At 35.7% G+C, this 14,934-nt stretch overlaps 1 protein-coding gene across 1 annotated transcript; it reads left to right on the top strand.

Moving 5' to 3' along the window:
* Positions 1-2: 2 nt before the first annotated feature.
* On the top strand, positions 3-10,228 carry LOC126814494 (26S proteasome non-ATPase regulatory subunit 7). Its single transcript, XM_050539667.2, has 6 exons — positions 3-283; positions 3,426-3,518; positions 4,152-4,249; positions 4,442-4,522; positions 5,208-5,299; positions 9,675-10,228. The coding sequence occupies exons 1-6, from the start codon at positions 109-111 to the stop codon at positions 10,129-10,131; spliced, it is 996 nt and encodes a 331-aa protein (XP_050395624.1). The 5' UTR covers positions 3-108; the 3' UTR covers positions 10,132-10,228.
* The last annotated feature ends 4,706 nt before the right edge of the window (positions 10,229-14,934 follow it).

Raw genomic sequence — 14,934 nt, forward strand, 5'->3', positions numbered from 1 at the left:
ATCTGCCGGATATCCGTCGGCTTCCATGTTGTTTTGGATTTTGTGAAGTCATCTTTCTTCTTTCTTTTAAAACAGAAACGAAGTATTTGGAATTATATTAAAATAACAATGCCTGTTACCGACCCCTCAAAGATTCAAAAAGTAGTGGTCCATCCACTGGTCTTATTGAGTGTAGTAGACCATTTTAATAGAATGGGTAAAGTTGGGAATATGAAACGCGTGGTTGGGTGTCTGCTTGGATCAAATAGAGCCGGAGTTTTAGATGTGTCAAACAGCTTTGCAGGTATATAAAATGTAATAGGCATTGACTGAGAAGAGCGAAACTGATTGTTGTCAAATAGGCTATAAAAACCTTCATAATTAATTTTCTCAAGTGATGCAAAATATGTTAAATAATTTTTTCTTTTACCAAATTGATTTTAATTTAAATTTAAATTAGTACTACTAGGTAGTAGATCTAGACTATGAGAGTATTAGATAAATTACCGAGTAATTTTGTTTTTTAAAAAAAAGAACTAAAGAGTGTGATTATTATTTTCATTGACGTCATAATGTGACGTCATTTATTCGACGAGATTTGATAGAGGGGAGATAACTCTGTTGACATGCGCATTGCCTGTTTTGCCCAGTGACGGCAATGTATCCGGGTCTGGTATGAAATTTTTTTTTAATCATCAGTCTGTGGGTGACAGTTTTAGTTGCGCTCCTGTGCTACCAGAAAAGAGCTTTACTTAAGCACCGTGCTTTGCGCAATGCTTTAGAGCTTTGCTCTAGGCCTATATAGTAAAAAAAGGAATTTTGTAAAATTATTTATAATGACCTATCTTTATCTTAGTATCTATGATGAATCAAATGAGTCTGCCAAGGGGTAGCACGACATTAAGTTCCGCGATTTCAGATTCAGTCTGACAACTTTTCGTACTTAACGACTTTTCATTCATTATGCGCTATAGTCTATACTGTTACATGTAAAGCAGTCAATGGTGAAATTATTGATTTTCAGTTATCATCATGGAACAAAAGTTTGAAATGTTTTCTTTCAGAATTCTAAGTCATTTTTAATTTTTCGAACTCTAAATGTCTCAAAAATTGATTTTGATTAAAGGGATGTTGAATCATACATGAGCAAAATTCTCCATTAAACAATCGAAATTAGTGATCTATTTCATGTCAAATAATTTTACAACCATTAATGTCTGAACAGCAATTTTTGTTGCATTTTAAAGCCAACAGTTGTGGCTTTCAGGAAATGTATAGAGTATAGAACTCAATTTTGGTGAAGTGACTGACTTACAGGCATCGATATTTCCGCGCACATGCGCACAGCGTGCGCAGGCACAATCATTTCAAAAAGATTTTTGCAGGCACATTTTTAAAGATGTAGCCACGCCGGGCGGCGCCTGCGCCCGGCACTATTTTTTGGCGCCCAGCACAAAGAAAAAATCGAAGAAAGCCGCCCAGTCGTATTTAAACCCCTTCGTCCTTCTCTGTACACAAACTCGGCGCGCGAAATTTACCACGGCAAAAACGGCAAAGCCATGGTAAAAGCCGACGTACGTACGTAAACCATGTCTGTCACGGCATAATTTTTTTTGTGTGCCGTAGTAGACCCTATCATCCCAAATTAGTTTAAAGAAAGATGTATTGGTATTTTGTTTATTTAGACTTAGAAGATGTGTAGGCCTAGGTCTATTCATTTTACAGTTATTCTACGGTCTTTATATTTGTTTATTTGCCGTAAATAGGTCACCCAGACCAATTTACGGCACTCCAATGTTAAAGGTTTGAATGTCGTAATTGTCCAACACATGACTGCAAATTTTCACGACGTTTCTTATTTTATTTCTTACTCGTGTTGACCGTGGATTTGCTAAGGCCCGAGAGTAGGACTCGGAGGACGATGAGAGCTTTCTCAGTTTCTGTCTGACCTGATTCTCATAATAATAATATTCGTGAGACACGTACAACAACTTTACAAACAAGTCAAATAATACAACATGTTTTAATTATCAATATCTACCTGTTGTCATAGTTCGTTGTACTCAAATAAAAGTAATAAAGTAATATTTGAAAAAAAAACCCCAACAAAACAACAAATGCCGAAAGGTCCTCAACTTATCTATCCAGAGAAACAGAGTGGGGCGGGACAATTTTATGCTCGGTCGAGTGGTGTCAAAAAGTTTTTAGATCCCTGTATCATTGATGAAAATTAAGTGAATTTGGTAAAATTTGAATATATAAATGGAAATTTGATTTGCACTGAACCAAATACAAAAGGCAGCAGATGCTCTGAAAATACACCAAGAAGGGTTTAATTTTCATAAAAGACCATGCCCCCCTCCCAAAAATTTTTTGGGATCGCTCCGCTCGCCACATATATTTTTACACCACTCACCAAATCATGGCTACATCCCTGTGTTTCAGTATGACCCTGCAGGCACACTCAACTTTTATAGAGCCCTGCTGACTTAGTTGGCACAGGTTACAAATGTCTTTTAAGTGAAACAGAATAATTGCAATCAACACAAAGCCTCGATAAATGATGAATGACAATTCATGTTTTTCCTCATCCACCAAAGAACCGTAAGATTTCTTTGCACATAAAACGATAACATCAGGATTATCAGTTAATCAGCTTTAATTATCCCCCTTTGATCATTGCAGCATTGCCATTTCTGATGTTTTCTGGAAAGACAAATTTATCGATTGTTACTGCCTTCTATTGAAAGCAGGAGGGTTCATTGGATGGCCGAATGGTCAGTGTGTGCATGATATATCATAAGGTCTGTCATTGAGTCAATTGGCGTGGTTTCGATTCTCCGGTTGTATGGGTCCTCCGGTTTCCTCCCATAGCTAAAAACCCCTACGCGGAATCGAATTATTGAAATAAAATTGAACCATATGTTTGTCCCAAAATGGCCTAGTTTGGGTCTTTAAAAATTTGTAGGGACTTGTAATATGTCGTGTAAATATTTTCTTTTGTGTTTGAACATTACAGCATATGTATTGTATGAAACATTCTTTTCGTAAACATTCAACATTGGAAATATTTCTGTTCCTTTATACTGTAGGTCTATACAGTGTGTAATTCACATGCTGTACTTGATGACGATCGGTAAATTGTACCTGTATGTTAGTTTATAAAATCGTTTTTGGCTTATTATAAACTGATTTGACTGTTGGGTTCAACCTTTTCGTTCAACTTATTCCTGAGTCAGAAATTTCACCTGCCCAAGTCTGAAACGTTGAGGAAAGGTCGTCTATCTGAAATGTTGCAGGACCAAAATGTCATGTAATCTGTTGAGGGCCACCAAATATCCACATAACAAGAAATCGGTGACAGGATGAATTGTCAGCAATGTAAAAAGTTTCTTTTAAAAATATATGCTAATGTTTTGAACTTTGTTATTTTTTTTAATTTTAAGTGCCATTCGATGAAGATGAGAGAGATAAAAAGGTATGGTTTTTGGACCATGATTATTTAGAACACATGTATGGCATGTTCAAGAAAGTAAACGGTATGATCAATGTTTAATTCAATATCATCTCTTCAAAAAAGCATGCATTAGAAATCAATATTGGTCCATTTCAGTCAACATTGATGTTGTTATCTAGCCATGAAAACATGGGTTCCTGATATTCAATATTTAAGATACAGTGAACAAAACAGTTACCGGTTTAGGGTTCTTTATGGTCTTGTGCGCCATGTGGAATGAAGAAAGCAAAACATATTTCACAGGTCAATGCAGAGAAGTAATTAAAAATGGCTGATCCACAAACTACAAACAGAAAAAATATAAACTTGTAGACTGGACTCTCACATATTTCACTGGGCATAACTGCCCTGATAAGAAAATACGATGAACATTCATATTACAATAGTAAATGTGAGCTTTTCATCTATTTTATTGTTCCAAAGAATAGATCTACACTCCCTCTTACAACTAACTTATAGATCTTTGAAGTTAGTACTGGCATGATATAGCGCTGTATTGATATATTGCGATTCACCTTCCTGTGTGATACACATGTTGAATTGAAAGGGGCTGACTCTTCACGACACATTTAGTAATTGGTACTGGCATCATTTATCTAAAGTAATTATTATTTAAATAATGTATGAATAATCTGACTGCATCTTACTTTTCCAGCGAAAGAGAAAATTGTTGGCTGGTACCATACAGGTCCAAAACTTCACCCAAATGATATTACAATTAATGAAATGATGAGAAGATATTGCCCCAATTCTGTAAGTACATGCTCGTTACATTAACATCCAGTTATGGAAATGAAACATCTGTCTGTGAATAATAAGCTGAATGAAAAAGATTCAATGTCTGTTCTCTGTACATTTGAAATGTACACTTTAAATAGCATAATAAGGTACAGATTGTTCAATTGGTTTGCATTAGGATTACCATTATCATACGTTTTTTTTCAGGTTTTAGTTGTAATTGATGCTAAACCTAAAGATTTGGGATTACCAACAGAAGCGTATATTGCTGTAGAAGAGGTTCATGATGTAAGTTAATTATGTCAAGTCCATCTGTTATGTACTCCAACAGGTTACAGTTTAACACTTTAAAATATTGAAAACATCAGTGCATGTTGTGAAATGGTTGATGTGATACAGAATGGGACATCACTAATCCTACATAATAGTATCCTCACTTTATTTTGGCCATATCATGCAACAAGTTTGCTGTATTAGTTCTACATGTCATATGTACATTTCATTTTCAGTACTGTACCAATCTGATTACCACACAGATCCTTTTTCGTTTCGTTTTTTTTTATAGTTTAAAATTTCGTTTTACTTGTCTACTACACTAGGATCTGGAAGAGTTGTTATCATTGATGTGTTCTGAATGATGTGAGGGATTAGCCAATGAAACGATCTTTGAGGTGCACTAAACTGTGGGTAATCTTCTAGAAACATCAATGTTGAATGGTTAATGAAATGTCTGATGTCATAGGGTCAAAAGCCGCTCATATGACCTCTGATGCAACCTCCCAAAACAACTGGTCTGATCTTCGGGTAGTGTAGGCCATCGAAAGTATAAAAAAACTGAAATGAAATATACCTCTGTATTTTATTCAGATTAGTACTGTAGGGCCTACTGTATTATTAAAAAAAATTAAAGTGAATGCCACACGTTTTAATCAGTAATAGGGAGATTAAATACATACATTATTATTAATTTCAGGATGGTACTCCAACAAGTAAAACATTCGAACATGTACCAAGTGATATTGGTGCTGAAGAGGCAGAAGAAGTTGGCGTAGAGCATTTACTAAGGTAATATTATCCACTTGTCATGAACGGCTGAGAAATAGTGCTTGTTGAAAGCCAAATGAGCCATTTTCTTCCTTTAATGCTTAGGCTTCCAAAGAATGTCCCTGTCAAATTTTATCAATCTCTGTTTGTAAATGAACTGTCCACAAGAAGATAATAGAGAGTGCAGACAGCACTTTCACAAGTTGAAACTGACCCTAGCAGTGGTGTACAGTTCATGGACTTTAGAATGTTCATAGAAATGTTTGGACTTAACAGAATATGGGGCAATATATTGTCAAAATTAGACCAGTAATCATTTTAAAGACTATTGTTATTAGTTCATGGCCTACAGAGTTCGGAAAGTTGATAAGGCAACCAGCAATGTTTGATGTACGTAATTTTGTCATTTTTATTTCTACACCCACAAGGAAATGTTGTCGTATTGCCGTTGCTACAGAACGTCAGTCCATCTGTCGTCTGAAATTTCTTGTAAACACTCTACAGACTGCAGTTATCATCTGATTATTTTGAAATTGATGTATGTTGTTAACATTAGTGAGATGGAGAAGTTTATTTAATTTCAATAATTTCCGTAAAGTCCTTCTGGAGTTATAGCCCTTGTTTCACTTTGTTGCACCATGTGAAGGCTCAAACGACAAAAGTTATCATTCAATCTGTATGAAATTTATATGCATCATTTAAATTAGTGAAATGAAGAAGCAATTTCGTTAATTACGTGAGAGTTATAGCTAGGGTTCTTAATCCATTTTAAAATGAGCCGGCCAGAATTGGGTAAAATGAGGTCCGGATACGAAATGGTGTTTAAAATTATAAGCTTCCATTCCCTTTAATATAACCAGACTTCAACAAAATTAATTCTTGGTAATTTGTTATGAGGAATGTCGTATTCTAATGTATGTAATTACCACAAAAATAATGACAAAAAGGTACACCAAATTTTCCATATTTAGTTCATGTACCAGCTTGAAATTCATGTTGGTAATATCCCTGATAAATTTCTGTCTTCGTTTTTTCGATGGATATAAGCTGATATGGCACCATGGTATTTCTTCATAACACAATTTGTAGTTTTTGTCTATCACATAACTTGAAAATGTTTTTATTCATTTGTCCATGATGGACACACGGCAGAGTGATCTCGTGATAACCATAATTGAAACTGCTTTAAAGTAAAATTCCGTAGGACTATGCCATATAACTTACAATAACGACAATATTTTCAAAATTAAGCCTGTGTCAGCATGTGAATAAAAGAAAAAATCATAACGGTAAATGCTATTTAAAACTAAAACTAACATCGCTAGTTTATTGACCTACATGTAATTCCAACCGATGTTACATGTCATCAGGGGATTCAGCATTGGTGATTCTGTTGGAAAAATATATAATTAATAACTGTTTCTTGGTGTAGGCCTATTCATTGTTCTATCTGAGGATTATATTCAACTAAGATTTAAATTTAACAACTGATCAGCGAAACCATTAATTGTATGATCCAATTATTTGTTTAATATCTACCGGTACCTGGAATTCATACGGAGCGTAGAAGACAAGCAATTCCCGGGCGAGTTGCCGAGATCATCTTCCTTCAACGCCACATGGCTTATTTCCACAAAGGCAACTTACTGGACCTGATGTTATGAATAATCACCAGGCTTGTTTTGTTTTTTTACCGGATTATCAAAATTACCCTTACATGTACTAATTACTTGGATTATAAACTACATGACCGATTCTCACTATGGTATGACTGTTATTGTGAAAAAAGAGAGAAAGAAATGCAGGCATCGATATTTCCGCGCACGGCGTGCGCAGGCACATTTGCTTTAAAAAAAACTTTTTTGCAGGCACATTTTTAAAGATGTAGCCACTTGCCGCCAAGCACAAAGAAAAAATCGAAGAAAGCCGCCCAGTCGTATTTAAACCCCTTCGTCCTTCTCTGTACACAAACTCGGCGCTCGAAATTTACCACGGCAATTAAACGGCAAAGCCATGGTAAAAGCCGACGTACGCAAACCATGTCTGTAAGGCATAATTTATTTTTGTGTGCCGTAGTAGACCCTATCATCCCAAATTAGTTTAAAGAAAGATGTATTGGTATTTTGTTTATTTATACTAAGAAGATGTGTAGGCCTAGGTCTATTCATTTTACAATTATTCTACGGTCTTTATATTTGTTTATTTGCCGTAAATAGGTCACCCAGACCAATTTACGGCACTCCAATGTTAAAGGTTTGAATGTCGTAATTGTCCAACACGTGCCTGCAAATTTTCACAATGTTTCTTATTTTATTTCTTACCTGTGTTGACCGTGGATTTGCTACAGCCTGAGAGTAGGACTAGGAGGACGATGAGAGCTTTCTCAGTTTCTTCCTGACCTGATTCTCATTCCACCGTAATAATAATAATATTCGTGAGACACGTACAACAACTTTACAAACAAGTCAAATAATACCACGTGTTTTAATTATCAATATCCACCTGTTGTCATAATTCGTTGTACTCAAATAAAACACAAACACCGTTTTAAGAATCGTTTTAATTTTTAATCTCAAAGTAATAAAGTAATATTTGAAAAAAAAACCAACAAATACCGAAAGGTCCTCAACTTATCTATCCAGAGAAACAGAGTGGGGCGGGACAATTTTATGCTCGGTCGGGTGGTGTCAAAAAGTTTTTAGATCCCTGTATCATTGATGAAATTTAAGTGAATTTGGTAAAATTTGAATATATAAATGGAAATTTGATTTGCACTGAACCAAATACAAAAGGCAGCAGATGCCCTGAAAATACACCAAGAAGGGTTTAATTTTCATAAAAGACCACGCCCCCCTCCCAAAAATTATTTTTGCACCACTCACCAAATCCTGGCTACATCCCAGTGTTTCACTCTGTTTCAGTATGACCCTGCAGGCACATTTTCAAGTGTGTGCGCAGGCACATTCAACTTCTATAGAGCCCTGGAGAAATGGGGTTTAACGTCCACTCGACACAAACTAGGTCATTTCGAGACTAACATATGGTTTAATTTTATTTCAATAATTCGCTTGCGCGTAGGGGTCTTTAGAAGTGGGAGGAAACCGGAGGACCCGGAGAAAACCCATGAGGTTGGGCAGACGACCCTACTCCTTGTCACGTACAACCAGGGATTCGAAACCACGCCAGTTGACTCAATGACAGACTTTATGATACAGCGCACACGTGCTAACCATTCAGCCATCCAACCCCCCGACTGTTATTGTAGCCTACAAGCAAGTTGATTGACTACTTAAAGATACATTATGGGAGATTCAATAACGAGTTGGCAGTTCTCACTATAATATTTAAAAACTAGATAATGTAAAGGCAATTTGCTGAAAATTTCATTCAAATTGATCCCCTATGAACCGAGAACAAAGTGATTGAATTTCTGCCTAACCTTGATCATCATTACTAAAGTCTGTACGATAAACAGCAAAGTCTCGATTATCCATTTAATCATTAAATCGTGAAGGAAAGTAATGCAGCAAATCAGCTCAGAATCCACTAAAGATCGCAGGCTAGCAATGCCATCTAGAGTTGATTATGGTCTGGATAGGTTAATTAATGTCTAATTAATAATTTAGATAACATTTCAGGCCTAAAGAAAGACCTGCAATAGACAGATTTAGCTCTTGCATAATGTATGTTTAATTAACAAGTAATAATTAACCCGTTGTAATTTAGCCAAAAGTAGATTGATTTATGATACCATAGTGGTCGGTTCATTGTTTTAACAATTGGTTTGATTGAAGTTCAAGCGCCTAAAGCCGACAAAAAACAAGCGGTTAAGAGGGAGAGAGTTTATCGTCCACTCGACACAAACTCGGTCATTTCGGGACTAACACATGGCTCAATTTTATTTCAATAATTCGCTTGCACGTAGGGTCTTTAGCAGTTGTAGGAAACCGGAGGACCTGGAGAAAACCCACAATGTTGGACAGACGACCCTGTACAACCGGGTATTCGAAACCACGCCAGTTGACTCAATGACATATTAAGATACAGCACGCACATGCTAACCATTCAGCCATCCAACCCCCCCATTAGTGAAACAAAGAATCCTATTGAATTTCAGCAATTTCCATTAATTACTTCTAGACTTGTAAGAACTTGATGGATATAAATAAGTGACCAATTAATTTACTGAATTGAGGAATTCACAGTATTTATACCAGAGTTTTCTGCTAGACAGAAAATTTGGGAATGCATGGATGTGAACATTGATGTGTGAAATATCAGCATTACTGTATATTATACAATGTACAGAGGGATATTATGTTATTTTTCGGGTCAGATTAACACAGAAACTGATTGTATTATAGATATGTAATGTTTTTTTATCTATATTTTACAGAGATATAAAGGATACAACTGTAGGAACCTTATCACAGAGAATAACAAATCAACTCATGGGATTAAAGGGTCTCCATGGACATATAAAAGATATTAGTTCTTATTTAGAGAATATTTCATCGGGTAAACTTCCCATTAATCATCAGATCATCTATCAGCTTCAAGATGTGTTTAATCTCCTACCTGATGTTAATCTACAAGATTTTGTTAAAGCCATGTATGTTAAAACAAACGATCAAATGTTAGTTGTGTATGTTGCTTCCCTTATTCGTTCTATCATTGCCTTACATAATCTGATCAACAATAAAATACAAAACCGGGATGCAGAGAAAAATGAAGGAAAAGACCCAAAAGATAAGGAGAAGAAAGAAAAGAAAGATGATAAAGATAAAAAGGATGGTAAAGATGAGAAGAGTAAAGATGGAGAGAAGAAAGAAACTAGTGCAAAAAAGAAATAAATGGATGGTGTTACTTTATATTAATTATTGTGTAAAATATTATGAATTGATCCTGAAGTAAGAAAGATACAGATAATAAATACCAGTTTGTTGAAAATGTTGAATTTTTAATTATGTTTAAGCACTGAGTGTATAGCCCGGTTTATACTTGGCCGCACGTACCAGGCTGCTATAAATGTTAAGAAATTGGCCCGTTTATATTACCGATCTCTGAACTGTGCCAGGCACGCCAAATGTGAAACTCTTCACAGAAAAGTTAATTTCAGTCCCTATTCAACGTTTGGGCAGCTTTTTTGACAGAACTGATGACAAAACTGACAATGTTCATTGGAAAAAGGTCAAGGTTCATTTGGCGCATGCGCAGTAATCCGTACTGAGTACCATTTTCAGACCGAATGGCAATTACACTACGAAAATTTAACAGTGCCGAGGCTGGCACTGTGTCTAGACCACCTCAGGCGGGGGTAGGGGACAGGTAGCTAACAGCCTATCTCTTCAGGACAGTGGCACAGCTTTTTTCACAAGTAACTGTTATTTTCCTTCTTGTGCAGAGCATGGTCCCTGCATGTTTCAGCTGAAAGGGGTTTAATGCCTTGTTTTTCGGCTCTAAGCTCCCTAATGAAGACATGCATACAACATACAGTGTGCTATGAGGAAAAATTTGTCCAAACAGCAATTGAATTCCAACTGCCAAGGTGTACACATGACCTTTTTTTTCCCCCATCCAAATGACTAGATACTTCCCTTATCCTCCATCCTGCACCACTGACAAAGGGGGAATCCTACCTATCTAATCAAACCTTATATGCAGGTCTGGAATCAGGAACTACTATAATATTACCTGATATTTTGTCCCCCAGAATTTTCTAAGCAGATGTAAGCAATTTGATTGGTTGATGCTTTGGGACACGATAACTTTAGTTCTAATTAAGTGAAAGTGATGAAACTTAGTGTATAGTTTCAATACATCAATACCTTGACTAAGTTCGATAATGAGCATTTTCAGCTCGGGGTAAGCAGAGCGATAAGCAATTTGATTGGTCGAGACTTTGGAACTCAATAACTCTCCTTCGAATTGAGGTAAAATGTTCAAACTTGGTGTAGGTGTTTATTACGTCAGTGCCTTCATGGTGTTCGAAGATGAGCATTTTCTTCGTAGGTTAAACACAATTAAGCAATTTGATTAGTTGATGCTTTGGATAACTTTAGTTCTAATTAAGGGAAAGTGATGAAATTTGGTATATAGTTTTATTACATCAATACCTTGACTAAGTTCAATAATGAGCATTTTCTGCTCAGGGTAAGCAGAGCGATAAGTAATTTGATTGGTCGAGACTTTGGAACACAATTACTCTCATTCTAATTGAGCAAGAATGTTCACACTTGGCGTAGGTCATAGGCGGATCCAAGGGGGGCGCGAGGGGCGCACACCCCCCCATATTTTCGACAGTGCCCTTTTTTGAAAGTGCCCTTTCTCAGACCCAAATATATCTGTTCCCAACCCGTTGCAGGGATCCCAAATGACTCAAACCATCGACTCAAACACACCAGTCTGGTCTAATTAATGCTTCCACTTTCAAACAAATTCTTGTTGTTTAGCTGACAGTGCCCTAATCCTATAGAGTGACTATAGACAGACATCAATGAAAGCATCTTGTGAAATCGGCGGCGTATACAGTATACACTCATGCCCATCACTGACACGCATGAGTGCAACTTGATGTAGCATTGTTTCATGTGTGGACAGTACAAGTTACAAGGCTTAAATAGTGAAGTGGCTAGGGAATAGATTTGTCTTTTTTCCCCATCATAATGATTGGTAGATGCTATGGCACACGATAACTTTAGTTCTAATTAAGAGCTAAGCAATTTCATTGGTCGATGCTTTAGGACAAAATAACTTTAATTCTATCTGATAGAGAGTGATGAAACTTTGTGTATAGTTTAAATATGTGATAAAACTTGTTGACTGCCCGGACAATTTAGCTTCTGTGGGCGTATGTTTCGTTGCCTGGCAACCTATCTTTTGAATCAGATAAAAATTGTGACCTCTAGAGGGACCACAAGCTAAAAATGTGATTTTTCGTACAATCAGGGGCCATAATTCAGAAAGTTGGGATCCGATCTGCACAAAAATATCGAAAGGAACCAACATGCATTTCAAGTTCCATCAAAATTGGATCAAAATTGTGACCTCTAGAGCTAAAAACGTGATTTTTCGTACAATCAGGGGCCATAATCCATGAAGTTATGGTCTAATACATGCCAATATCGAAAGGAACCGAGATCTTTGGGAGATAGCCTATATTTCAAGTTTCGTACAGTGTCCACAAACAAATTGGACGTCCAGACGGACTGGGGTGACCACAATATACATCCACATGAAAATGTGGGTGTATAAAAATAAATGTGCAATAAATTAGTATGTGTCATCTATTTAGTTTGGGATTGTGGCGGGGGACATTAGCCTCACAGTTGGTTTGTTAAACTTTGTGTGCACTTGAATTAAAATTATAAATAAGAACCCTAAAAAAAAAATATATATCTGACAGATGGCTTATTTTTAGGCTTTCTTACATGGATTGATTAGGGGTCATTCTTATATCACAATCCCAGCAACTTTCATCAATAATTCTGTCGGTCTCTTCTGTATCATGTTCACAAGTTTTCATAAGTTTGAATGTATATTGGGAGATAACTATGCAATTAATGACCCACTGAACAATCCTTGCATATTTGAAAAAACTTTCAATAACTCTGACCTGTAGTCTGTAAAGTGTTCACAAGAAGTTGTGTATGATGGACGCAGGTATGGGCTAAAGGTCAATATTTAATGTGGGAGTATAAAAATGATCCAAATAAAGTAGTGACGAGACATTTAAAACACTATATTCATCTCTATACTTCAATTGATGAACTGCACATCCTTCATTTGCAAGATACTAAGAATCCAGTGATAATACCTGCACTTTTCAAGATAATTTCTGTTTAACCACAAGTCAATTACTAGTATCACAGATGTTTTATTTAAAATTGTACAATCGTGTATATTAGATTAAAATTTACTAATACAGTTTAAAAATGTTACTGAAACATTTGCAAAAAGTACTATTAATCTTAAAATAAAAGTTCACAAAAAAATAAAATACAGTTGAAAATTGTTTTAAACAATTCCCAAACAAATAATATCCACTTTTTTAAAATTGTTTTAAAAAATTCCTAAAATCATATTCGGTTCAATTAATAATGAAAACTTTGACATAGAAAATAATTAAAATTTAATAAATGACAAAATTAATTCATGTGTATAAACTTGTACTATTTTAAAGAAATATAAATTATATTTAATTTTTCATTGTATACAATATAAAATCATCATACAAAAGTATGAATGCTTTGAATATTTAAAATAAATATAAAATAACCTGAAGTATTTTATGTGGAAAGGAAAAAAAAATAAATAAAAAATAACAGGTGTAAGAGTAAACTTTTGTCTGCTGCCTGGAATTAGTCATTAGATTGAATTAATACTGATACTGTTTGGTCAAAGATCTACTGAATCTTAGTACCATCAATTATCCGAACCCTCTGGTTCTTTCCATGTAAATGGTATATTGTCTGTAGACTGACTTTCTTCCAGGAATTCCTTCCTAAATAAAACATAATAGGTCAAATCATTACACAGTAATTATCTGATAGGAAAGTGGTTAAGTATTCACTCAACACACAACCAATTCAGTTTAGTGCTAAAATATTTCTGCATATTCTCTTTGAATTTTGGACAGGGAGAAAACTGGAATGAAAATGACGATTAAGAGCAATCTCACAAGGTTAGGCAGAAGATCCTTCTCCTTGTCACATACAAGCCTTTGATCTAACCCATGAGGGATAGGGGTATGCTACATAGTTCTAAAAAACCTACTGTTTGTAATTGACAGTATTCAGGGATCATCATGTGGAGTATTGATTTGGGGACGTTATAATATATTACATATTATTGGTTATGCTCTGACATCTATCTGCCATATATTTTGTACTGATTTGCCCAATGGCCCACTGTTGTATGGGTCCCTGTCATGTCACTATATGTTCATTGTTAGAGTTAGAGAATGTTTTTTTTGGGCTGGAAAACATGTTTGCGACCCTCCAATTTTAAAAAAATTTCCAGGGGAGAACCCTGTACCGGCCTGCACACTTACATCAAGTCCATAAGTTTCTTGTGTTTAAGTGTAGGCTATACTGGAGAGCTGAAGAGCTGCATGTTTCAATGATTTATAACAACCATAGGTACATGTAGGGTAGGGTGGACAGAGGCATTAGAGACTTTTGGCAAGCGTAAATTGCTGGTCCGTATCGACTTTGCGTGTGACGTCATCAATGGTTGTGTATTTCTCATACTTGATATGGCACACGGATACGGCAGCACGTATTGAACAGCTTTCATACGGGAAAGGTCTGTATAACGTTGTCGTCTTTTTACCATCTTTTTTGCTACTTTTAGACCCTGAAATGTTGTGCCATAGCGTTTTTATGAATCATGTGTATCCTAGGGCACGAAGGTTATACTTGATGTGATTTTAACCATGATAAAGACTGGAATTTAATCATTATTTTCAATAGAGTTTCTTTCAGAATTTTCATATTTGTCCTGTTTGTCTGTCTGCAAATCTGTAAATGATGTGATTCTATGGTAAAGGGGTATAAACTTTCTGAAATGATACATTAGTGAAGCCAAACATTTCTGTCGAGTCGAAGTTGAAGATTATTAATAAGATTTGACATTAATTTTTTTTAATAGCTCAG

This window comes from Patella vulgata, chromosome 3 (assembly GCF_932274485.2).
Source record: "Patella vulgata chromosome 3, xgPatVulg1.2, whole genome shotgun sequence".
NCBI classification, from domain to species: Eukaryota; Metazoa; Mollusca; class Gastropoda; family Patellidae; genus Patella; species Patella vulgata.